We start from the raw sequence: 27,115 nt of genomic DNA on the forward strand, positions 1-27,115 counted from the left end.
TCTACATGGCTATCTGGGGCTCTGTTGGCTCTGTTTGGACAACTGTTGAACGCAAAAGGAAAAGACATGCCTGGATGGAATCGAACCTGTAACCTTGCTGTTACCAGCCAGACACACTAACCAATTGCACCACAGCCAGGCTAGCTGTGACCTAACTCTACATGGCTATCTGGGGCTCTGTTGGCTCTGTTTGGACAACTGTTGAACGCAAAAGGAAAAGACATGCCTGGATGGAATTGAACCTGTAACCTTGCTGTTACCAGCCAGACACACTAACCAATTGCACCACAGCCAGCCTAGCATTTAGCACTGTGAAACCATCCTCTGCTAGGCATGATTTCATTTTTGCACCTCACTCTATCGCATGGTCCAATCACAAAGCCCTGCACCCAGCATGTGTCTCATATGACTGTCTACAAGTAAGATTTAGGTTAGCAGTCTATTTAGTGTGTGTTTGGTGGTATGGTGGTGAGCATAGCTGTCTTCCATGTGGTTGGCCTGGGTTTGATCCCTGGACATGTCATGAATGTGAGTATGGTTTTGAAATACTACAAATGAGAGAGAGAGAGAGAGAGAGAGAGAGAGAGAGAGAGAGAGAGAGAGAGAGAGAGAGAGAGAGAGGGAGGGAGGAGGAGGAGGAGGTTGGTTATTCATTTTAGGCATGTAGAGGGATAGAAACCTTTGCAAACTTTAAAATACTAAATTTCGTAATCGTAATTACGAAAATTTGCGTAATTTGCGAAAATTACGAAATTTCGATTACTGCTAAAATCGTAATTGTAGTAATTTCGCGAAATTTCGGAAATTCGTAATTAGGTCATTACGCTCATCCCTAGTTGCATCAAGAATGTTTGTTTGTTTAGGTATTTTTGGCAATCTAGGTGTTTTTAGGCAGAGTTCACACGTGCCCTATTCACAAACTTTATTTTTTTTTTTACAGTCCAGAAACTCATTCACTTGCACATCCCTATTATTGAATTTACGTATTTGTCTGTGGGTTAAAAAGCTTTTTGCTTTTTTCCATATGCGTCTTTTCTACTTCGTACGTAGTTCTGTACATCTTTTTCTGCGTTAAACCTGCATGGTGTGTGGGTAAAATGGGCACAGAAAAACATATACATTGAAATATGGTATTAACTGGCCCAGCCCACCATGACGCTAAGTGAGGCGTCTTCCTAAGGTGTCGGAAGTCTGGGGGTGGCGCCAGGCAGAAACAGATAGTGTGCTTGGTCTGCTGCCTCCCTGCTTACCGCCACCCGCCTTGCCGGGGGGGGGGGGGGTCCCACTGCGAGGTGAGCTAGAGCATGGAGGGGGTAGCAGCCCGGAATGGGGAGCAGTGGGCACCCTCGGTGGGGAAGGGGATGCTGTGGTGGGCAGCATTGAAGGAGGAGACCCATGGGACAAACGCTGTGTTCCGACACCTGGAACACAAAGGAAGAGGTGAGTTAATTACTCCAGCCCCCAGCCACACTGACTGGCACTGAAATGTCTGGAGGGGGAGAGCAGATGGGGGGACCCAGGTGAGGGAGGGGGTAAAGCAGCCCTTGGTAAAGGGAGCCAGGTGTAGTTGGTGTGCCCTCAGTATAGGTAGCAAGGTGTAGGTGTCCACAGGATAGATAACTTGGAGTAGGTGCACTCAGGATAGATAGCTAGGAGTAGGTGCCCTCAGGATAGGTAACGAGGTATCAGTGCCCTCAGGATTGATAGCTAGAAGTAGGTGCCCGCAGGATAGATAGGAGTAGGTGACCGCAAGATATATAGCTAGGAGTAGGTGCCCCCAGTAGCATGTGCTGGTGGCTAACTCACCAGCTCAGTGTTCCAGCGCTGACATCACTCTTAAGCACCCTGCTCTGTCTCTCACCTCCCTTGCCGCTGATAGTTAGAGCAGGGCTACAGAAAAATGGCCGCTGATGACCGCATTTGTGGATATTGTTGGCCACTTTCTTGTAGCTCTGCTCGAACTATAGACCAGGCAGGGTAGAGAAGCGTGGAGGGAGATGAAGTGGTACACAGAGGACACAGCAACACATACTGTAGGCTGCCGCGCATTGGAGGGGAGGTGCCGGGCCCCTCACTAGTGTTAGTTGTCCCCCCTGATGGTGGCCCTGGGCTTACCTCTGGTTCACAACACTAACCAATGTTTAGGTCAACTTTACTGCACAAAAAAAGCCTCCAGGCTCAGACGCCCCTCTCCCCCAGAGCCCCCCATACCATGGACCATGCGGGCTGGTATAGCTCAGGGTGTGAAACCCCATGTAGCTGGGGCTCCACATTCTGGCTATCCCAGGCTGAATGGAGGACAAGGGGTTAAAGGGACTCAGAGCACCTCTCATAAGCATGCCTTTAAGACAGACGACTTCCAACAAAGTCATGCTATGACCCCTCTGGAGGAGCCTCTTGCAATGGCCATGCGTGTCACTTCCTCTTCCTGCTTCATTCAGTGTTTCACTTCTCTAACTGAGAAGACAGGGGTGACCCGGAAGTTCTAACATAGCCAAGATGGCAGCCGCGATTTTTAAATTGAAATAAAACTATTTGGTGTAGAATGGCGATTCAGGCATCAAATGAAAGAGGAGAGCACAAGCTACAGAAAGGTATGCATCTTTAAGTATTTTGCAGTACTGGTCGGAGTCTTAAAGGCATACCCATGAGAGGTGCTCGGAGTCCCTTTAAAGAGGAGCTGTTAGGTATAGGGTCTCAGAGAAAAAAAACACATATATCAGTAGCTAAATATTGACTGTACTTACATTACATATGCATTTTACTGTCCACGTTTGGAGTTCACAGAATTTTTATATAGTATTTGCAGAGAATGATGCTCTTGACAGCTCATGGCAGGTTCCATGTTTGTCTGTCTTGTAGGAAGCCAATTGTGATGTAATCTCCTCCCTTACCCTGCTTCCTGATGATTCGACTCACAAAAAGATCAGGATCAAAGATCCTAATGGTTCATGATCCAGACAACACTACTGTGCAGTGAATATTAATTAGCCATGTGGCTAGGAACAATAGCGGACTCATGCAGTATACTCTAAGGGAACATGTGCCTTGTGAACAGCACATTGATTTTTCAGTGCTGTGAGCTGGGCTGCAAATTACAAGCTGCTGTAACATGAGCCTGTAACTGCTCACTGCGAAAGCAGCCTTAGGGTGGGATAGGGAAATGAAGGGGAGGACCAAGGGAGTGCAGTGGGGAGAAGAAGCAGCCCCGGAATACTTTGCAGTATCTGTTATGCGTCCTGCCGGCCTCTTTAAGAGCTTGCGAATAAAGAGCCTTGCTGTTCAGCAAACATCAAAGTAAGAGAGATTTTTAACTTCAGTATTGCCTTTTTGGCTTCCTTCTAAACTGTTTAACACAGGAGAATAGAGGTTTAAATTAGCTTTTGCAGCCTGACAGTTACTCTTTAAAGAGGCTTAGGAGGGTGGACCCCGCATCATTTTTTTTTTCATTTCCTACTCTGCACATAAAAAAATACATTTTTATACATGTTTATACATTATCTGTTGTTTTACCACATTTAAATTGCAACTTTTTTACTTTAACATCGATTTTCTCAAACTCTCTCACTTCCACTGTCAGTCTTCCGAACCCACTGCTTGTCATTAGCCCTATACACGCCACTGGCATGGTGTGTGTGACTACACATACAGTGGCTTGCAAAAGTATTCGGCTCCCTTGAAGTTTTCCTCATTTTGTCATATTACTGCCACAAACATGAATCAATTTTATTGGAATTTCACATGAAAGACCAATACAAAGTGGTGTACATGTGAGAAGTGGAATGAAAATCTTACATGATTCCAAACATTTTTTACAAATAAATAACTGCAAAGTGGGGTGTGCATAATTATTCAGCCCCCTTTGGTCTGAGTGCAGTCAGTTGCCCATAGACATTGCCTGATGAGTACTAATGAATAAATACATCTGTGCACCTGTGTGTAATCTAATGTACAAATACAGTTACTCTGTGACGGCCTCAGAGGTTGTCTAAGAGAATATTGGGAACAACAACACCATGAAGTCCAAAGAACACACCAGACAGGTCAGGGATAAAGTTATTGGGGAATTTAAAGCAGGCTTAGGCTACAAAAAGATTTCCAAAGCCTTGAACATCCCATGGAGCACTGTTCAAGCGATCATTCAGAAATGGAAGGAGTATGGCACAACTGTAAACCTACCAAGACGAGGCCGTCCACCTAAACTCACAGGTAAAACTAGGAGAGCGCTGATCAGAAATGCAATCAAGAGGCCCATGGTGACTCTGGATGAGCTGCAGAGATGTACAGTTCAGGTGGGGGAATCTGTCCATAGGCTAACTATTAGTCATGCACTGCACAAAGTTGGCTTTTATGGAAGAGTGGCAAGAAGAAAGCCATTGATAACAGAAAACCATAAGAAGTCTTGTTTGCAAGTTTGCCACAATCCACGTGGGGGACACAGCAAACATGTGGAAGAAGGCGCTCTGGTCAGATGAGACCAAAATGGAATTTTTGGGCCATAATGCAAAACGCTATGTGTGGCGGAAAACTAACACTACACATCACTCTGAACACACCATCCCCACTGTCACATATGGTGGGGCAGTATCATGCTCTGGGGGTGCTTCTCTTCAACAGGGACAGGGAAGCTAATCGGAGTTGATGGGAAGATGGATGGAGCCAAATACAGGGCAATCTTGGAAGAAACCTCTTGGAGTCTGCAAAAGACTTGAGATTGGGGCGAAGGTTCACCTTCAGGCAGGACAACGACCCTAAACATAAAGCCAGGGCAACAATGGAATGGTTTAAAACAAAACCTATCCATGTGTTAGAATGGCCCAGTCAAAGTCCAGATGTAAATCCAATTGAGAATCTGTGGCAAGATCTGAAAACTGCTGTTCACAAACGCTGTCCATCTAATCTGACTGAGCTGGAGCTGTCTTGCAAAGAAGAATGGGCAAGGATTTCAGTCTCTAGATGTGCAAAGCTGGTAGAGACATACCCTAAAAGACTGGCAGCTGTGATTGCAGCAAAAGGTGGTTCTACAAAGTATTGACTCAGGGAGCTGAATAATTATGCACACCACACTTTGCAGTTATTTATTTATAAAAAATGTTTGGAATCCTGTATGATTTCCGTTCAACTTCTCACGTGTACACTACTTTGTATTGGTCTTTCATGTGAAATTCCATTAAAATTGATTCATGTTTGTGGCAGTAATATGACCAAATGTGGAAAACTTCAAGGTGGCCGAATACTTTTGCAAGCCACTGTATGTGCCGTCACACCACTGCCTGCGGTGTTTATGGGGCTAATGAAAGAGCGGCATATTTGGAAGATGGACTGACACCATGACACAGGACCGCAGACGCGGAGCTAGGGGGGGTTGGGGTAGGACAGGTGCCCCCGGGCACTAGGTCCCCGAGGGCGCCCAGCTGAGCTGCAGGGGTTTTTTTTTGGGGGGGGGGGGGAGGAGAGCAGCACAGAGAAGAGGGAGAGCTGTGAGCAGCGGTGGAGAAGGGGGGCCATCTCCCCCCTCCTTCTCTCACCTTAGGCGGCTCTCCTTCCCTCGCTGTCCCCTCCACAACTAATGTCCGGGTGGCTGGCGCAGCGGGCGGGACTTACCTCCGTCTCGCTCCAGCGCCGGGAGTTCGGGTCCTGCAGCCGCTGCTCTGGCCTGGACTAGACCAGAGTAGTGGCAGATCCATCCGGCGCTGCGACGAGACGCAGGTAAGTCCCGCCCGCTACTGCCACCCACCCAGACATTAGTTGTGGAGGGGAGAGTGAGGGAGGGAGAGCCCCTAAGGTGAGGGAGGGGGGGGGAGACGTCCGCCCCTCCCCACTGTGCCCATAGCTCTCCCTTCACTGTGCTGCTCCCCTCCTGCTGGGGGACACACCTTCCTACATATACTAGGCACATATACCCCCTGACTACATATACTGGGCGCATATACTCCCTGACTACATATACTGGGCACATATACCCCCTGACTACATATACTGGGCACATATATACCCCATGCCTACATATACTGGGCGCATATACCCCCTGCCTACATATACTGGGCGCATATACCCCCTAACTACATATACTGGGCGCATATATACCCCCTGCCTACATATACTGGGCGCATATACCCCTGACTACATATACTGGGTGCATATACCCCCTGATTACATATACTGGGCGCATATATACCCCCTGACTACATATACTGGGCGCATATACCCCCTGACCACATATACTGGGCGCATATACCCCCTGACTACATATACTGGGCGCATATATGCCCCCTGCCTACATATACTGGGCGCATATATGCCCCCTGCCTACATATACTGGGCATATATACCCCCTGCCTACATATACTGGGCACATATACCCCCTGACTACATATACTGGGCGCATATACCCCCTGACTACATATACTGGGCGCATATACCCCCTGACTACATATACTGGGCGCATATACCCCCTGACTACATATACTGGGCGCATATACTCCCTGACTACATATACTGGGCACATATACCCCCTGACTACATATACTGGGCACATATATACCCCATGCCTACATATACTGGGCGCATATACCCCCTGCCTACATATACTGGGCGCATATACCCCCTAACTACATATACTGGGCGCATATATACCCCTTGCCTACATATACTGGGCGCATATACCCCTGACTACATATACTGGGTGCATATACCCCCTGATTACATATACTGGGCGCATATATACCCCCTGACTACATATACTGGGCGCATATACCCCCTGACCACATATACTGGGCGCATATACCCCCTGACTACATATACTGGGCGCATATATGCCCCCTGCCTACATATACTGGGCGCATATATGCCCCCTGCCTACATATACTGGGCATATATACCCCCTGCCTACATATACTGGGCACATATACCCCCTGACTACATATACTGGGCGCATATACCCCCTGACTACATATACTGGGCGCATATACCCCCTGACTACATATACTGGGCGCATATACCCCCTGACTACATATACTGGGCGCATACACCCCCTGACTACATATACTGGGCGCATATACCCCCTGACTACTTATACTGGGCACATATACCTCTGGATACATATACTGGGCACATATACCCCTGGCTACATATGTTGGGGACATATATCTCTTGATTACATATACTGGGGACATATACCCCCTGACCAGTGCAGTTTCTAGGCTAAAATGCACCCAGGGCGAGGGTGTAAAAATTGGGCCCCCCCCCCCCCCCCCCCTGGAGCAAGGTATGGGTGCCCGCAGTATAGGTTAGCCAGGTCTAGTTTCACTTAGTATAGGTCCCCCAGTATAGGAAGCCAAGAATAGGTACCCCAGTATAGGTAGCCAGGCATAGGTGAGCCAGTATAGTTGCCCCCGCTATAGGTTAGCCAGGTAGGTGCCTCCAGTATAGGTAGCCAGTATAGTTGCCCCCAGTATAGGTTAGATAGGCAGGCGCCCCCGGTATAAGTTAGATAGTTAGGTGCCCCAGTACAGGTTAGCTAGGTGGGTGCCTCTAATATAGGTAGCCAGAATAGTTGCCCCCAGCATAGGTTAGATAGGTAGGTGCCCCCAGTATAAGTCATTTAGGTAGGTGTCTCCAATATAGGTAGCCAGTATAGTTGTCACCTGTATAGGCTAGCTAGGTAGGTAGGTGCCCCCAATACAGGTTAGATAAGTGCCCCCAGTATAGGTTAGATAAGTAGCTGCCCCCCCAGTATAGGTTAGATAGGTAGCTGCCCCCCAGTATAGGTTAGATAGGTAGGTTCCCCTCAGTATACGTTAGATAGGTAGGTGCCCCCCAGTATAGGTTAGATAGGTAGCTGCCCCCCAGTGTAGGTTAGATAGGTAGCTGCCCCCCAGTGTAGGTTAGATTAGGTAGGTGCCCCCCAGTATAGGTTAGATAGGTAGTTGCCCCCCAGTGTAGGTTAGATTAGGTAAGTGCCCCCCAGTATAGGTTAGATTAGGTAGCTGCCCCCCAGCGTAGGTTAGATTAGGTAGGTGCCCCTCAGGATAGGTAGCTGCCCCCCAGTGTTGGTTAGATAGGTAGCTGCCCCCCAGTGTAGGTTAGATTAGGTAGGTGCCCCCCAGTATAGGTTAGATAGGTAGCTGCACCCCAGTGTAGGTTAGATTAGGTAGCTGCCCCCCAGCGTAGGTTAGATTAGGTAGGTGCCCCCCAGGATAGGTTAGATAGGTAGCTGCCCCCCAGCGTAGGTTAGATTAGGTAGGTGTCCCCCAGCGTAGGTTAGATAGGTAGCTGCCCCCCAGCGTAGGTTAGATTAGGTAGGTGCCCCCCAGGATAGGTTAGATAGGTAGCTGCCCCCCAGGATAGGTTAGATAGGTAGCTGCCCCCCAGCGTAGGTTAGATTAGGTAGGTGCCCCCCAGGATAGGTTAGATAGGTAGCTGCCCCCCAGGATAGGTTAGATAGGTAGCTGCCCCCCAGCGTAGGTTAGATTAGGTAGGTGCCCCCCAGGATAGGTTAGATAGGTAGCTGCCCCCCAGGATAGGTTAGATAGGTAGCTGCCCCCCAGCGTAGGTTAGATTAGGTAGGTGCCCCCCAGGATAGGTTAGATAGGTAGCTGTCCTCCATAATGGAGGGGGGAAGCACCGTAGCCGCGGGGAGGGCAGCCCGACCTCTCCCTCCCTCTCCCGGGCCGCCCTCCGTGCTCCCCCCTCAGATGTATAGTGAGCAGCAGCAGCCAGGGAGGGAGCGCTGTATACAACATACCTCCCTGGCTCCAAGCGCTGTTCTCTCGTCGCCGGTCTTCTCCCATCTGCCTACACGCGTATACATACGCTGCTTCCGGCTAAACAGGAAGCAGCGTGTGTATAAGCGTGTATGCATTGCAGAGAGAAGAAGACCGGCGGCGAGAGAGCAGCCCTTGGAGCCAGGGAGGTATGTTGTATACAGCGCTCCCTCCCTGGCTGCTGCTGCTCAATATACATCTGAGGGGGGAGCACGGAGAGCGGCCCGGGAGAGGAAGGGAGAGGTCGGGCTGCCCTCCCCGCGGCTACGGTGCTTCCCCCCTCCATTACAGCGCCCCCCTCCCAACAGCGCCCCGGGCGGTGGCACGCCCCGCATGGGGCTAGAAACAGCCATGCCCCTGACTACATATACTGGGGACATATACCCCTGGCTACATATACTGGGCGCATATACCCCCTGAATACATATACTGGGCGCATATACCCCCTGACTACATATACTGGGCGCATATACCCCCTGACTACATATACTGGGCGCATATACTCCCTGACTACATATACTGGGCACATATACCCCCTGACTACATATACTGGGGACATATATCCCTGACTACATATACTGGGCACATATACCCCTGGCTACATATACTGGGGACATACAGTGGTGTGAAAAACTATTTGCCCCCTTCCTGATTTCTTATTGTTTTGCATGTTTGTCACACTTAAATGTTTCTGCTCATCAAAAACCGTTAACTATTAGTCAAAGATAACATAATTGAACACACAATGCAGTTTTAAATTATGGTTTTTATTATTTAGTGAGAAAAATAACTCAAAACCTACATGGCCCTGTGTGAAAAAGAAATTGCCCCCTGAACCTAATAACTGGTTGGGCCACCCTTAGCAGCAATAACTGCAATCAAGCATTTGCAATAACTTGCAACGAGTCTTTTACAGTGCTCTGGAGTAATTTTGGCCCACTCATCTTTGCAGAATTGTTGTAATTCAGCTTTATTTGAGGGTATTCTAGCATGAACCGCCTTTTTAAGGTCATGCCACAACATTGCAATAGGATTCAGGTCAGGACTTTGACTAGGCCACTCCAAAGTCTTCATTTTGTTTTTCTTCAGCCATTCAGAGGTGGATTTGCTGGTGTGTTTTGGGTCATTGTCCTGCTGCAGCACACAAGATCGCTTCAGCTTGAGTTGACGAACAGATGGCCGGACATTCTCCTTCAGGATTTTTTGGTAGACAGTAGAATTCATGGTTCCATCTATCACAGCAAGCCTTCCAGGTCCTGAAGCAGCAAAACAACCCCAGACCATCACACTACCACCACCATATTTTACTGTTGGTATGATGTTCTTTTGCTGAAATGTTGTTACTTCTACGCCAGATGTAACGGGACACGCACCTTCCAAAAAGTTCAACTTTTGTCTCGTCGGTCCACAAGGTATTTTCCCAAAAGTCTTGCCAATCATTAAGATGTTTTTTTAGCAAAATTGAGACGAGCCTTAATGTTCTTTTTGCTTAAAAGTGGTTTGCGCCTTGGATATCTGCCATGCAGACCGTTTTTGCCCAGTCTCTTTCTTATGTTGGAGTCGTGAACAATGACCTTAATTGATGCAAGTGAGGCCTGCAGTTCTTTAGATGTTGTCCTGGGGTCTTTTGTGGCCTCTCGGATGAGTTTTCTCTGCGCTCTTGGCGTAATTTTGGTCGGCCAGCCACTCCTGGGAAGGTTCATCACTGTTCCATGTTTTTGCCATTTGTGGATAATGGCTCTCACTGTGGTTCGCTGGAGTCCCAAAGGTTTAGAAATAGCTTTATAACCTTTATGTGATGATTTGCTCAGCTGCCTGTGCAGGCTGCCAGCCTTTTGACCATTGTGTAGGTTTGCATGCTGCAGGACTCTGGAAAGAACAGCTTCTGTCAGTTTTGCAGCTTGTGCTTGCAGAGGAATTTGCATACGTTGTCATGCAAATTGCCTGGCCACATTCATTGGAGGCGTGTACTATCAGTACTATGTCTTTCCCACAATGCTTCGCTGTTCATAAGGATTTCGTCCTATGTAACACTCCTGGTGGGGTGTCAGCCTTGCTCTCTGTTTGAACATCAGCTTAGAGTAATTCCTAAATCTGCGCTAGGCAGATTTCCCTAGTGCTGTTAGGATTGTATTATCTGTATTGCCTGTTCTGTCTTGTCTTGCCTGTTTGCCATTGTCCTGTCCCTATGGTGGTTGACAGGAAATGGTTCTGATCTCTGTTCTTGGAGTATAGCTGGTGCAGCGGTTGCTACCAGCTATCTCTTCTGTTCTGTCTCCTGGGATCGCACTAGCTACTTTTTGCTAGTGCTGGGGATCCTTCTGTTCTGTCTCCTGGGATCGCGCTAGCTACTTTTCGCTAGCGCTGGGGATCCTTCTGTTCTGCTACTCTGTACCTGGATCGCGCTAGCCACTTTTCGCTAGTGCTGTGGATCCTATCTCTCGCTTGTCCCTGTTTTCGTGTGTCTGTCTTATCTGCTACGACCGCTTGCTGGAGGCTCGGTGAGGTAACCGTTAAGCAAGCGTTCGCGTCCTCTGTTTCATGTTTGTCTGTCGATGGTTAGTTAGGTGTGCTTGTCTCTATTGTGCTTATCACGTGGAGACCGCGCATAACCGCGTGCACTGTTGCGAATGAGTGCGGTGTTCGCGGTTAGCTAGCATTTGTTGTTTTCCGCATCTTCTCATTGTATTATTTACTGTGCCTTTGCTACCCTCGTATTCTGTCCTGATCTGTCTTGTGTCACGTCTGGCGATCGCACCTCTCGCGATCGCGTTCCTATTTCATATCTGCTGTTGTGTGTGCGCGGTCGCGGGGTGGCGACTGGATTGGCGCACACACATACAACCTGTCCCTTTGCTCGTTCTCATTCGCAATCGCCTCTCTTGCGATTGCGTTCTGCGCTTCGTACAATTCCTGTCTGGCATTTGTGGAGGTACAGAGGATTGGTTCCTCTGCACTCCCCAGCGCCATCTGCCGACAGGAATTTCCCTCTACAGGTGCGTAGCACCTTTTGCTGGGTGCCTGCTATTACACGCTTGTGGGGGATTTCCGCCGTGTCAGCGCACGCGTTGTGCGCTGATCACGGGGAAAGTTCCACAATCGTTACACTTTACCAGACTGATAGATCTCAATTACAGTACTTTGTTCTCATTTGTTCCTGAATTTCTTTGGATCTTGGCATGATGTCTAGCTTTGAGGTGCTTTTGGTCTACTTCTCTGTGTCAGATAGCTCCTATTTAAGTGATTTCTTGATTGAAACAGGTGTGGCAGTAATCAGGCCTGGGGGTGACTACAGAAATTGAACTCAGGTGTGATAAACCACAGTTAAATTATTTTTTAACAAGGGGGGCAATCACTTTTTCACACCGGGCCATGTAGATTTGGAGGTTTTTTTTCTCACTAAATAATAAAAACCATCATTTAAAACTGCATTTTGTGTTCAATTATGTTATCTTTGACTAATAGTTAACGGTTTTTGATGAGCAGAAACATTTAAGTGTGACAAACATGCAAAAGAATAAAAAATCAGGAAGGGGGCAAATAGTTTTTCACACCACTGTATACCCCTGGCTACATATACTGGGGACATATACCCCTGGCTACATATACTGGGCACATATATACCTGACTACATATACTGGGCACATATATCCCTGGCTACATATACTGGGGACATATACCCCTGGCTACATATACTGGGGACATATACCCCCTCCCTACATATACTGGGGACATATACCCCCTGCCTACATATACTGGGGACATATACCCCCTGCCTACATATACTGGGGACATATACCTCTGGCTACATATACTGGGCATATATACCCCCTGCCTACATATACTGGGCACATATACCCCCTGACTACACATACTGGACACATATACACCTGGCTACATATACTGGTCACATATACTGGTCACATATACCCCTGGCTACCTGTTCTGTGGACATCTCTACCCCTGGCTACCTGTTCTGGGGACATCTATACCGCTGGCCACCTATTCTGGGGACATCTATACTTCTGGCCACCTATTCTGGGGACACCTATAGACCTGGGGCTATCTATTTTTGGGGAACCACTGCTGTCGGATTGAGTGTATTTTGGGGAACTGCTGCCAGGTGAGAGGTGTCTACCATATTAAGGGGGCATTCTGCCTATTTATGTGAAATGCTGTCTATTTATGTGCCTCATGACTGCTGAATTTGTCTTGTTGGGGGCCTCATGGTTACTGAATTTGTCTTGTTGGGGGCCTCATTATTTGTTTGGGGCCTCAAGATCGCTGAATTTGTCTTGTTGGGGGCCTCATGATTGCTGAATTTGTCTTGTTCGGGGCCTCATGATTGCTAAATTTGTCTTGTTGGGGGCCTCATGATTGCTGAGTTGGTCATGATGTTGGGGGCCTCATGATTGCTAAATTTGTCTTGATGGGTGGGGGGCTCATGATTGCTGAATTTGTCTTGGAACATGCTGGAAGGTACATACTAAGGGAGGGTGGGTGAGCGTGAGCCTGCTAACTTCCTGTACATTTGGCTCCACCCATAACCACACCCACACCTATTATATGGTCACGCCCCTTTGTTGGCGCGACGCGCTGCGTGCGCCGCAGCCTTCACCTTAGGGGGCGCATTAATAATCTTTGTCCCCGGGCGCTGAAAGTCCTAGCTACGCCTCTGCAGGACCGGTAATGTATAAACGCACACATGCATGCACAGTTATACACAAAATAAAAAGAAAAAGAGAGAATTAACAAATAGTAGTTGTTGTAAATTAACTTTTCATTTTAAGTTGCAGCCAGCTAAGTTATTGCCATCTCGTTAACATTTATCTTCCTTGAAACTTTGGAAACACTATTCTATCTCTATAGAAAAAAAATCCATAACTCTCTCCTCCCCATTGTGATTGTCTTCTCATGTTTTCTGTGTTTTTTTTTTCCTGAAATCTCTACATCCCTTCTGTTCAAATTCAATGCACCTCTACAAAGGATCTTTTATCTTTACTTGCATACCACTGTCTATAATATATAATACATAGGCAATATTTGCTGAGAGAGATGCAGAGTGTACCAGAGTTGCCATTTTATTACTGCTATTGATGATCCTTAACTTTTTCGGTTTCATCAAACTTCCCAGCATGCCATGCTTCATACCTATAAAATCAGAAAATGATCTGACATATAGTTGACCTGACTGGAGGAGATTTTTTCCTCTGCAAAACTGAAGCTCTTATGAAGTTATTTTTGCTATGTTGTTTTAATTTGAAGTGCTCTCCATTTTGCAGGAGATCCTCCACAGGCAGCTGCTTGGCTTGGCCAGTGTGCCGTTTATCTCCTGGTTATGATTGTGGAGAAGACCCTAATAAGCCTTGTATTGCTCATTCCTGGGTGGACAAAGGTAATCCAAAATGGGAAAGAAGTTACTTTGTATACAAATAGAATATATACACATTATGTTCCAATATTTCTAAGTACAACAATCAAGTTTAAATAGGAAATGTACACTTTTGTTCTCTGTATAGATTTAGGTGCATCAACAGGGAACTTATGCATACATTTTATACACAGCAGTGCTTTCACTGTATATGCAGCCTGACAGAAAATGTATATAAGAGAAACTTCCATTGCTTATTCTTTGTGTAACCCTCATAGATGACCCATCTATATAAACATAGGTTTGTCATTATGTGCTATTAAAAGAAAGCCCTGAACATATATATAACATTAAATATACATTAACACTGAACTCCAGGCAGGAATCCAAATCCATATACAGGTAATGAAAAAGCCCTAGTAATAGTGGCTTATAGCAAACTGAATTAAGCGTTGCTTCATTTCAGCTCAGCATGTGTTTTGGCTGGAAGCATTGCAGTGTCTCTCTATAGCAATTGTTAGTAAACTGCTGCCCAAGACCAACACTCTTTCTGGGTGACACTGGAAGAACGTGTAAGAGAGTTAATTTTCCTGAGATGAAATGTTAGCTGCAGAGAGTGACCAGAGGGAGGGGTGCAAGTTTAGAGGTTTAGGTATTGATGTGACTGCAGTGAACTGGCAATGAGGAACTTAAAGCGGATCCGAGATGAAAAACTATAACAAGTAACTTGTCTAAAGTTTAGATAGATAGTTTACTCATAAACTGTTGAAGCTGTTTGCAGCTAGATTTGCTGATTATTTATTCCTGTGATACAATGAGGGCAGCCACGTTCTGTTTGTCACATTACACACGAGCAAGCTGATCTGTATCTCCAGCACTCAGCCTGAAAAAACTTCACTCCCCTCTCCTCCTCCCTCCTCCCCTCTGCCTCTGAAATCTCTGGCTAGTAACACCACCTCCTCCTCCTGCCCAGACTGAGCTCCCATAAGCCCTTACTACATGGATCTGAGAGTGCCAAGGCACTCTGGAGAAGCTGTGGGCGAGGCTTGTTTACTTTATAGGGAATTAGAGTATTAGAACAAAACAAAAAAGTATTTGGCTTGAGGAATGCCCTATAAACTATATGAAAGGAACACAACTATGCAATGAGTAAAAGTTTATCTCGAATCCACTTTAACAAAGACAAAATAAAGGTATGTATGTTATAATGTAGTCAATGAGAATATGGAAATGCCTTTTATTTTAAAAGGACATGCAATGTTCAGGTACAATTTAAAACGAATCCATGTCAAACTTGACAGTGTCTAAAGGTGAATTGCATGGTGTTCAGCCATAACATGCTACTATCTGTCTGTAGGGAGTTAAAAGCAATCTGCATTAGGCCCCTTCCCCACATGTGTATTGCTTATCAGCATCTCATTAATTTGATCTGCAGGGACATCAGAAGTGTGTGGACTGCACAGTTTGATGATTCCATCCATGCAATGCCATTCACCATGGAATTGCGATGCATGATTGCTGACAAAATCCCATAAATGCATTGCAACTTCTGCATGCAGCGTTGCCGTGGCCGCCTGCATTGCATTTAGTGCGAATGTGAGGTAGGGGTTTTATCCAGTAAATTCCTTACACCGTTTAGCCCAAGCATGCCCCTACATTTGACATGAACAATTGGGACCACTAATGGACATAAATCTCATTACCAATCTGATCAGAATGATGGGATCTAACCGAAATTCGGATCGATTTCATTAATCTGATCAGATTGGCTAGGAGTTTCTTGTCCATTAGTGGTCCCAAACGATCATTTACGGTCATTCTTACAAAGAATCGTTCATAATCAATCGTTTGGAAAATTGTTTCATTAGTGGCCACCTTATCACTACCTGCTGGTCAGTGAAATCTCCTATAACTGCCTGCCACTGCAATCTACCGATCACTACCTGCTGGCCACTACAGTCTACCTATCACTACCTGCTGGCCACTGCAGTCTACCCATCACTACCTGCTGGCCACTGCAGACTACCCATCACTACCTGCTGGTCACTACAGTCTACCTATCACTACCTGCTGGCTACTGGAGTCTACCCATCACTACCTGCTGGCTACTGGAGTCTACCCATCACTACCTGCTGGCCACTGCAGTCTACCCATCACTACCTGCTGGCCACTGGAGTCTACCCATCACTACCTGCTGGCCACTACAGTCTACCTATCACTACCTGCTGGCCACTGCAGTCTACCCATCACTACCTGCTGGCCACTACAATCCACATATCACTACCTGCTGGCCACTACAGTCTACCTATCACTACCTGCTGGCCACTGCAGACTACCCATCACTACCTGCTGGCCACTGCAGACTACCCATCACTACCTGCTGGTCACTACAGTCTACCTATCACTACCTGCTGGCTACTGGAGTCTACCCATCACTACCTGCTGGCTACTGGAGTCTACCCATCACTACCTGCTGGTCACTACAGTCTACCTATCACTACCTGCTGGCCACTGCAGTCTACCCATCACTACCTGCTGGCCACTACAATCCACATATCACTACCTGCTGGTCACTACAGTCTACCTATCACTACCTGCTGGCCACTGCAGACTACCCATCACTACCTGCTGGCCACTGCAGACTACCCATCACTACCTGCTGGTCACTACAGTCTACCTATCACCACCTGCTGGGCACTACGGTCTACCCATCACTACCTGCTGGGCACTACAGTCTACCCATCACTACCTGCTGGTCACTACAGTCTACCTATCACTACCTGCTGGGCACTACGGTCTACCCATCACTACCTGCTGGGCACTACAGTCTACCCATCACTACCTGCTGGTCACTACAGTCTACCTATCACTACCTGCTGGCCACTACAGTCTACCTATCACTACCTGCTGGCCACTGCAGTCTACCCATCACTACCTGCTGGCCACTACAATCCACATATCACAACCTGCTGGTCACTACAGTCTACCTATCACTACCTGCTGGCCACTGCAGACTACCCATCACTACCTGCTGGCCACTGCAGACTACCCATCACTACCTGCTGGCCACTGCAGACTACCCATCACTACCTGCTGGTCACTACAGTCTACCTATCACTACCTGTTGGGCACTACGGTCTACCCATCACTACCTGCTGGGCACTACAGTCTACCCATCACTACCTGCTGGTCACTACAGTCTACCTATCACTACCTGCTGGTCACTACAGTATACCTATCACTACCTGCTGGGCACTACAGTCTACCTATCACTACCAACTGGCCACTGCAGACTACCCATCACTACCTGCTGGTGACTACAGTCTACCCATCACTACCTTCTGGGCACTACAGTCTACCTATCACTACCTGCTGGGCACTACAGTCTACCCATCACTACCTTCTGGGCACTACAGTCTACCCATCACTACCTTCTGGGCACTACAGTCTACCCATCACTACCTTCTGGGCACTACAGTCTACCCATCACTACCTTCTGGGCACTACGGTCTACCCATCACTACCTGCTGGGCACTACGGTCTACCCATCACTACCTGCTGGGCACTACGGTCTACCCATCACTACCTGCTGGGCACTACAGTCTACCCATCACTACCTGCTGGGCACTACAGTCTACCCATCACCTGCCTACTACTACAACAATCTATTGTGATTTGGCGTGCTGGGTCGAAGTTTAGTGGGGTTGTTGGGGGGTGGGGTGGGGGGGGGCATAGGTTTGCCCAGTATGGGGCCCAGGAAATTCTGAAGGCTGCCCTGGGTGAGAATGGATGAGCATGAATCCAATGTTAACCAGTGGATCCGTTCACATTGGTCTGTTTGGACAGATCCGTTCGGCACGTTTTGCCGAGCGGACCACAAGTATGGGTTTACTGCAATTTTTCTGGACTGGCGGATGCGTCACATTGACAGCGCGCTAACGGAACAGAGGGTCACGGATAAAAACTGAGCCTTTTAAAAACTGGTCCGTGGCGGGGATCAATTTTTACTCGGATCAGTTTTCCATCTGTGCCAGTGTGAACTGGGCCTAAATGATTTGGACTTACATAGGGTGCTGTACATTGATGTAGTAAGCGCTGGGGGTGATATTGGAAGGAGAGCCCCAGCTGTATGCATGTAAATGCGCAGGTGCAAGTCAGTCAAGGAAGAGAGAAGGGCACTGCTGCATAAAAATACCCTTTATTGTGACCGGGTCGACACACAGGTTACAGCAGTGGGGGGAGGAAAGTTATCTGACAGCTGTTTCGCAAGGGTTAACCTTGCTTCATAAATGCGCAGGTGGGCTGAAGAGGAGGGCAGAGCAGTATGGTGCAGCAGGAAGGGATTCTTAAAGTGGCCATACACTTGTTAGATTAGCAGCAGATAGATCATCAGATAGATTTTCTGATCTATCTGATGTGTTTAGGAATTTTTTTTACTGGGAACAGATTTCCAATAGATTTCAGTATGAAATCTATTGAAAATCGATCTGATGGCATTTTTTTGCCATCAGATTTACATTAGGTCCAATGCAAATTGATAAGCAATCTCTTCAGATCGACCTAGATTTTCCAGCATGTCAGATCGATTGAAATCGGCCGCAAATCGATCGATCAGGCAATCGATTTGCGATCAATCGATATCGATCGACCGCTAATCGGCTGAGTGTATGGGCCTCTTTAGTCTACTGAGCATACCTTATACTGGAGCAGGGAATCATCCAATCTAAAGCCATTCATTTACTGCTTCTAAATACATTAAACAGACTCATTGTCAAATTATAATGCTTTTTTGCTTTAGCATACTTTTATTAAAGAAGAGGAGACTACTTGGGTGTGTTATTCTACGTTTAAGTCCCTTTGGCTCACCATGGACTGTAATGTGTGGCAGATGTCTATGAAGCTGCTTTGTGTATATGTAATCCTGATTGTCTGCAGTAAATGTGCCTGATTCTCCATTCTACTGTGTAATATGTTATTGTATCTCTGTTTTAACGTTCCAATAACTCTGTGTGGACTCTGGCTGGGAAAGCTCTGAAGTGACAGGTCTGTTTGCACAGTGTATATCCCACTCTGTGTTTTTCTCTGCAGCTTCAGGAACTTCTGCTGGACAACATTCCAGATCCAAAGCTGGAGCTTGTCTTGGTTATGCTGGTTGTGCCTTTTATAGTCAACGTGAGTACAGTTCATGTATTAGCAATAGAAAGACCTTCTTTAGTGTATTCTCTGTGTTCTTTTTCCCAATCATGAAAAGGTAACAAGTTACAGAATAAATCATCCACTGGCAGTGCATGGCAATACCACCAGGATTTACACAACTCGGAGAGCTTGTGTTGCACACTTATCACAACTTGTGTTGCCTAGGTAATGCGAACTATCTGTGCAACACGCGCTTGATCAGTTATGTAAATACTATGAATTGATAGTGCACTAAATGTATATAGCAATGTTGTTAGGGCTTTGTGAATCACCCTTATTGTTTCTATAGTCCTAATCTTATACAGCACTTTACTGGAATCCCATAGAATTATTTTATGTTTCAAGATTAAAGTTTATCTAAACAACTTTGACTGTCTCAAGTTTGTAATGCTGGGAATACACGGGTCGATCCGGCAGCTGATTAGCCGCCGGATAGACCCCCGACGCGTCCCCGCTCGTCCGTGCGGATCGATTACCGCTTGTCCCCGCCGGCGCTCCTTATCAGCTGCTCGATTCCCTGCCATTGTCCGCCGGCGGGAATCGAACGGGCGGGGGTCGAGCAGCGTGATCGGACCAGCTGAATATTATCAGCTGGCCGGATCAGCTGCTTGATACACGCTACAGAAACGTACCGTGTATCCCCAGCATTAGGGGTTTTTTTTTTTTTATTGCTATGCAGCTTTCATTCAGATGAATCTTGAACAATTGTATTTATCTGTCCTCTACACTCTGTTTTTTTCTCAACCTCACAGAGGGTTGCAACCCTAATAAGTTAGTGAGAGTTGCACTGCAGTCTGATTGCAGAGAACTTATCATTTGCAATCCTGGATTCTTAACCCAGAGTTAAAGAAAGTCTGAAGCTTTAAAAAATATCTCTTTTTACTTGCCAGTCCTCTTCAGCAATAAGATCATAGCTGAAACGCCGCATTCCCACAGCAGAACGATGTATTTATACCCCCCAAATCCCGGGGCAAAATTCCATGACTTTCCAGGTCGTTGATTTTGCTGCTCGGGGGAGACAGAGCTTTGCTCTGTAGCTCTGCCTCTGCTGGAGTCAATCTCTGCCGTTCTCCGCCTCTTATCACCCCTCTCAGTGAAAGAAGACTGAGGGGGCGGGGAGAGGTGGATATTGACTTCAGCAGAGGCAGAGCTACTGCGCAAAGCTTTGCCTCTACTAGGAAGCGATCCCCGAATTTTGCCCCAGGGATTTGGGAGGTATAAATATATCATTATGCCGCGGGCATTTCAGTTATGATCTTGTTGCTGAAGAGGACTGGCAAGTAAAAAGAGATATTTATTTTTAAGGCTTCAGACTCACTTTAAAAAAAAAAAAAAAAAGTGCAGCAGGGGTTTAAGCGCGCGGCAATAATTACCTATCCGCGGTTTTGCACTGGCGCAGTACAAGCTTCCCCTCGGAATAGCCGAGCCTGATCGGGGACTTGCATTGTAGAGTGGACCCAGGCAAGTTTGGCTATTTCCGCTGGAGCCTGAGGGGAAGCTTGTACTGCACCTGCACAGGATTACGGATAGGTAAATATTGCTGGACGAGGAAGCCTCATTAGGATCCAGAGGCTTTTCTGTCCCAAGGTAGATACTCCCCAGGGGCACTTTTCCCTTACAGGATTACTTTAAGCTGACAATACACTACTAGCTCAGCAGAATAAGCAATAAATCTGTGATATACTGTGAGCTTTCCTGGTCTACCACCTTGCACTATGTATACTGTATGAGATTCCAGCAGAATTCTGATCTAACATTGATTGTACATACAACCAAGAAGAAATCTACAAGCAAATTAAGAAGATGTTGGTTTTATCAAGATGACAGATGAAAATGGGGCATTGGAAAAAGAATATTCCCCCCCCCCCCCCCCCCAAGTCTTCAGTAAATTTAGTGAAGAAATTAACTTGTACAGTATTCTGTGCTGTGTGCTTTTTTTTACTTCTTCACTATTGGCAGGGCCGGATTTGTACTATTTACCGCCCAAGGCCACTGTCACCAGCCGCCCCACTTCAAAAAGGTAGCGAGATGACCCTTTCCTCCAGTATAGGTAGCCAGATGACCCCTCCCCCCATTCCCTCTAGTATAGGTAGCCTGATGAGCCCCCCCAGTATAGGTAGCCAGATGACTCCTTCCCCCTTTCCCTCCAGTATAGGTACCCAGATGACTCCCTTAATCCCTCCTTTTCCCACCCCCCTTCAGTATAGGTAGCCAGCTCACCTTCACACTGCAGCAGCCATCAGTGTCACTCGTTTCTCCACTCATCTCCAGTGCAGAAGCTTCCTCTTCCCCTCTGTCTCCAATGCTTTCCAAGTCCATAGCCGCTGGCCACAATGCAAACATGCACAGAGAGCAAGATGGCTGCTGCACAGGCGGCTAGCAGCAGAGTACTGTGTTCAGGCACTCGTCTGATCTCCTTGCATTGCAGCATTTGCAAGCTTGCACCAGTTTAGCCTGCTGCTTTGGTGCGCTTGCTCCTGTGGTGTCCTAGGCCATGGCCAAGGTGACCTTATCCTAAATCCGGCCCTGACTATTGGTTCCATAGCTGAGGCTAAAGTGACCCCTGTTCTCATTGGCTGGAGTGGGGGATGCTTAACTGATCATTTATAATCACCAACCATAATACTGCATGCAAACTTAGGGAAAACCTATTCAAGCAAGAGAAACTATCTTTGTACTGTGAACATTGCTTGGAACAGCTGCTATCCCAGAGTCCTGGCATTTTTTCCATGAACACATTGTGATACTGTGCTTATTTTTTTAGGCTATAATGTTTTGGGTGGTAGACAGCCTGATAATGAGGAAAAACAAGAGAGCGAAAATGGATAAACGTTCTGAGACCAGCACAGAAACTGACACACTAACATCAGCAGTGGATAATGAGACACGGGTAAGAATAAATAGACAATATTGTATTAATGTAACCATATTTATTGCAGATGTATGCTTTATGTAAATTATTAAACACATCAGGTAATTGCCCAGAGCTAGCTAATTGCCAGAAATCTCAACAATATGGGAACTGTGTTGGAAGTAATCCAAAGTCATCATGGAAAGGGTTAAATGTAGCACAATCTATGCAAGGGTGACCCAACTGTCCATAACCTCACATACAAAGTAAATAAACGTGGCAGACTAATGAAAAAACTCACTAATGTAATAATGCACTACTCAAGTCATGTTAAATTCATGCTTTGTTACACACAGTTGGATTGCCCCATGCGCCACAGCAAGAATGTAGTCAAGAAATGCGTTTTTGTTGCATCATACACTCCCTGCATTCTTCCATGCAAATGCTGCCTTTGGAAAGGTACGCAAAGTACGGTCTCCCATGCCCCACTTGTTAAAGCCCAGTACACCCTAGATGAAACTCAGCCGATAATGGGTGCCTCTGCTAAGACTCCATCATGTGTAAAGCAACTCCAACCCCCTCAGCCTGGCAGATCAATGGCTTAGTGCTGGCTTCTTTTCAGTGTGCCAATCCCCCCTCCCCCGGCAGCTGCATGGGCGTCACTCCCGTTCTGCTCCTTTGGCCCTCCGCTACCCTGCATAGCAACAAAACGCATGCATTCACATATTACTGTATTTACTTAGCAACAAATCCCAATGTCGGGCTTACATTTAATTAAAGAATTGAATAGTCGGGGGGGGGGGGGGGGGTTGTTTTGTTTGAGTCTCCTTATCATGTCCCCTGAAGACGTGCACACACATACTAGTCATTCTTCCAGAAAGCCTTTTTGGCCTTCAAGCCACAGAACTGTCTGAAGGAATATTTTTCACAGAAGTCCACAGTGTCTCTGCATCTCTCAGGGCAGATGTCCTTCAGAAGTAGGATTTGGAGGAGAAGGAATAACTGCTAGGTACCCAGTACTAAAGTGTGCGGTGGTGGTGCCCACAGCTCTGTAGGTAATTAGTCTACAAATACATAGACAATGACAGAGACAAATTACAATGAGTTGATGATTGTCAAATGTTTTACTTCCTAGAGTTTCCTGAATCTGTTTGGCTTAGCTTTAGTGGAGTTTCTGCAGCTGAACGTTTGATGGCTGAGAGCAGGTGTTGCTGTCCAGGATGGCCCAGAAATAATAAGTCACTAATATCCATGCTTTAGCCTGGTGGACGTTCCACCTCCTAACCAATTCCCTAAGAAAATAATCCTGTTAAAATATGATTTATCTATTACACTCTGTACTTTGACTGTAAAGCTCATCAGAACACAGAAATGCACATGGCACCTTCACTCTCTGTCCTCCCATCTGGAAAATGAATGCGCAGATAGCATTACATAGCAATGCAGACTTTCTAAGTTCACCACTGTTCATAATACAAAAAATAATCGGTTCCGGAAATGTTGTTACAGATTTTACATAAAATGTTAGTGTAAATGCCGGTACTCACCATGCAATTTTCACTTCAGATCCTAGTTACAATTGAGAAAATGATTGGATCAGGAAAACCATTGTACAGTCTAGTGGCTGCCAGCAGCAACCAATCCCAGCTCAGAATCGATCTCTTATTCAATCAGAAGCCGATCGGACATGCTGGAAAATATTAATCAAAATACTGGCTTTCCTCGTCCTTTCAATTCCTATCCAATCAGAAAAATTATTAGAAATCTGATTGGAATTTGAAAGAAAATTGCAAATGTGTGTATGTTGGCTTTCTTCTATATCCAATCAATGTCAGATCTGAATATTGAACAGTTCACTCACACTTAGGATCTGAAGGGAAAATTGCATGATGTGTACCAATCTTTATAACTTCAAATGCTTAATGTCATTCTGTCTCCTGCTTTTTTTTTAAATGTATATAGTTGAAATTTTGCATAAATTAGCAATGCGCAATGTAAATATAGTAAATAAGCTACCAACAGCAGTTCATTATGTATGTCAGCCATGAACCTCTTTAAGATGGCCTACCCACCCCCGACCACACAATAACTCTCTACTGCTACAGTATTTGTTCCACAGCCCTACTTAGTGTTTCCACCCCCCCCCCCCCCACCCCCCTTTTAGCTTGTAAGCCTTTGGCAGGGTCCTCCCTTCCCTAGTGTATTCGACATGATCATGTACTCCTTCCCTATGACAGCCTCATACTTGTATTACTGGGCCTACCTAAGCAGCCCGAAATCGCATGATCATGTATCTTGTACCCTGCTTGCCTTGTATAACTTTAACCTATGTTGTATAACCTTGTTACGTCTGTCATCCTTGTATCATTGTACTGTATGTGTTTATTGTCCCGAGCTGCGTAATATGTTGGTGCTTTATAAATACAATAAATAATAATGATGAACAAGTTTCCTAAATGTGAAACTTACATTATGACTAGGCACGGCAACACAGACCATGGTTATCATTGATTTGCACTTCTGCTATACGCGTACATTTGAAATAGCTGTGGCAAAATTTTGGCCCAGTGTGAAGCTAAAAGACTGCCCACCCTGCTGCAGGAAAACTCCTGGTGCATTAATGCTATTCACCTTCCAAGTTTTCACAACTCGTGGGAATCTGTAATTCGGTCATCGGCTATTGCCGGCTGCCGAATTAGCTCTGTTTTTTTTTTCTGATTTAAGCTCCGGCTATCACCGCCACCCAAATTCTCTGAGTGCCGCTATAGTCATAATTCTCATTATGGCCTATGGCTGGCACAAAAAAAAGTACTGCGCCGAAATGAGCTGATTCGTGCTAATCAGCACTGTTACACAATGCCTGCCAATACCACTATCAGAGGGGTGTCTGCTAGCAGAGCAGTGAAAAATGGCGCACAGCGCCGACCTAATAAAAATGGCACCGCATTAACTTTCAGTATAAAACGATATTTAACATTTTAAAGGTTAAAAAATGGCGCAGACCTTATGAACGTTATTTATCGTTTTAAATCCTGCTTTTTGTCCTGTCTGAACGTTGTTTATCACTTTATGCCCTGCTTTGCTGCCAGTTTGAAAATATGTCTGCCCGCCGTCTTTACCTTTAATAGCAAAGCCCCCTTAAAAGCTAGAAACACCAAATTCGCAGGTTATGTTAAGAACAGTTGGAACAAAAGTAAAAAAAAGACCTTATACTTTTTGAGAAAATCGATTTTAAAGTTTCAAAGGAAAAAAGTTACATTTAAATGCGGTAAATGACAGTTAATGAAGCAAAACCCGCCGACTTTAGCAGTTAATAGCAAAGCCCCCTTACATGCTACAAAGACCAAATTTGCAGGATACGTTAAAAAGAACAATGGGAAAAAATCTTTTCCTATTTTTTTTAAATTTCTTTTTTTTTAAATGTTCAGAATGTGGGAAATTATTTTAAAAATGACGTGGGGTCCCCCCTACCTAGCATATTTATCCCCTTGTCCCCCATGCAGGCTGGGATAGCCAGAATGTGGAGCCCCGGCCATGTGGGGCTTCGCTCCCTGCGCTATACCAGCCCGCATGGTCCATGGTATGGGGGATCTGGGGGAAAGGGGCGGCCAAGCCTTCCCCTCCCCCCGGAGCCCTTGTCCAATCCATGGGCAAGGAGTTCTTCCCCACCTCCGGTGCCTCAGGAGGAGGTGGGGGCGACGACTCCCTGTGGAAGGGGGGGGGGGTTCATGGTGGCATCTGGGAGTCCCCTTTAAGAAGGGGACCCCAGGTGCCCACCCCCCTCCCAGGAGAAATGAGTATAGGGGTACCCCTTACCCATTTCCACAAAGGGTTAAATGAAATAAAACACAACAATGAAAAAAAGTCCTTTAATATTAACTGGAAATACTTACCTGTACCTTTAAAAAATAATGTTCCCACGCCAATATCCTCAGTAAAGGTCCCATGCCAATATCCTCTATCTTGCGATCTTCATTAAGTAGATTGAAGATCTCCGCGCACCGCCGCCACACACGCCGCTCCCCACAGCAGCTCTCAGCTATGCGGACGCTTTCCTGCCAGCTCCCACTGCCCTCCCTGCCTCCCACACCTGTCACCCACACTCCTGCTGGCACCTAGCACCCAGTGCACCCATAGGTGCACTGGGGGCCAGCATGGGTGTGGGTGACGGGTGTGGGTGACAGGTGTGGGAGGCAGGGAGGGCAGCAGAAGTCAGCGGCAAAGCGTTCGCATAGGATATGCGTCCGCATATAGATCGCAAGATAGAGGATATTGACGTGGGACCTTTTCTGAGGGTATTGGCGTGGGAACATTATTTTTAAAGGTACAGGGAAGTATTTCTGTTTAATTAAATATATTAAAGGACTTTTTTTCTCATTTTCCTCTTGTTCCTACTGTTCTTCTTAACATAACCTGCAAATTTTGATGTTTCTAGCTTTTAAGGGGTCTTTACTATTAACCTGTTGCCGACTGCTCCACGCCAATTGGCGTGAGCAGTGCAGCAGCCCCAGGACCGCTTCACGCCCATTAGCATGAACGGTCTTCTATGGGGCTAGCAGGAGATCACATCTCCTGCTTGGGGGCGATTGCCGCTCGGAAAACTGTTAGACGGCCGTCTAATTACCTTGTACAGCGCTGCGATCTGCAGCAGCGTTGTACTGGGGACAGCCGTGTGACATGGCTGTCCCCCGGGGACACAGGGAAGTGATCCGCTGAAGCCTATTACAGCCGATCGCAGTGATTGGCTGGCCAGGGGAGGAAGGGAGGGATCTAAGATAAATTAAAAAAAATAGTACATTTTATTAAAAATTCAATAAAATTAAAAATTGACAAAAAACAAACACCTGGGGGGCAACCACAAGACCCCACCAACAGAGAGCTCTGTTGGTGGGGTGAAAAGGGGGGGGATCACTAGTGTGCCGAGTTGTTCAG

The 27,115-nt window shown here is 46.5% G+C and overlaps 1 protein-coding gene across 1 annotated transcript in view; it reads left to right on the plus strand.

Annotated features, from left to right (window-relative positions):
- Window positions 1-27,115, plus strand: part of LOC137563511 (store-operated calcium entry regulator STIMATE-like) — a 112,555-nt gene that overhangs the window by 79,587 nt on the left and 5,853 nt on the right. The window contains exons 5-7 of the mRNA XM_068276053.1: window positions 14,048-14,160; window positions 19,225-19,308; window positions 22,097-22,222. Coding sequence (XP_068132154.1) covers window positions 14,048-14,160; window positions 19,225-19,308; window positions 22,097-22,222 — 323 coding nt within the window. The remainder of the gene's footprint in view (window positions 1-14,047; window positions 14,161-19,224; window positions 19,309-22,096; window positions 22,223-27,115) is intronic.

This window comes from Hyperolius riggenbachi, chromosome 3 (genome assembly GCF_040937935.1).
Source record: "Hyperolius riggenbachi isolate aHypRig1 chromosome 3, aHypRig1.pri, whole genome shotgun sequence".
Taxonomy (NCBI): Eukaryota; Metazoa; Chordata; class Amphibia; order Anura; family Hyperoliidae; genus Hyperolius; species Hyperolius riggenbachi.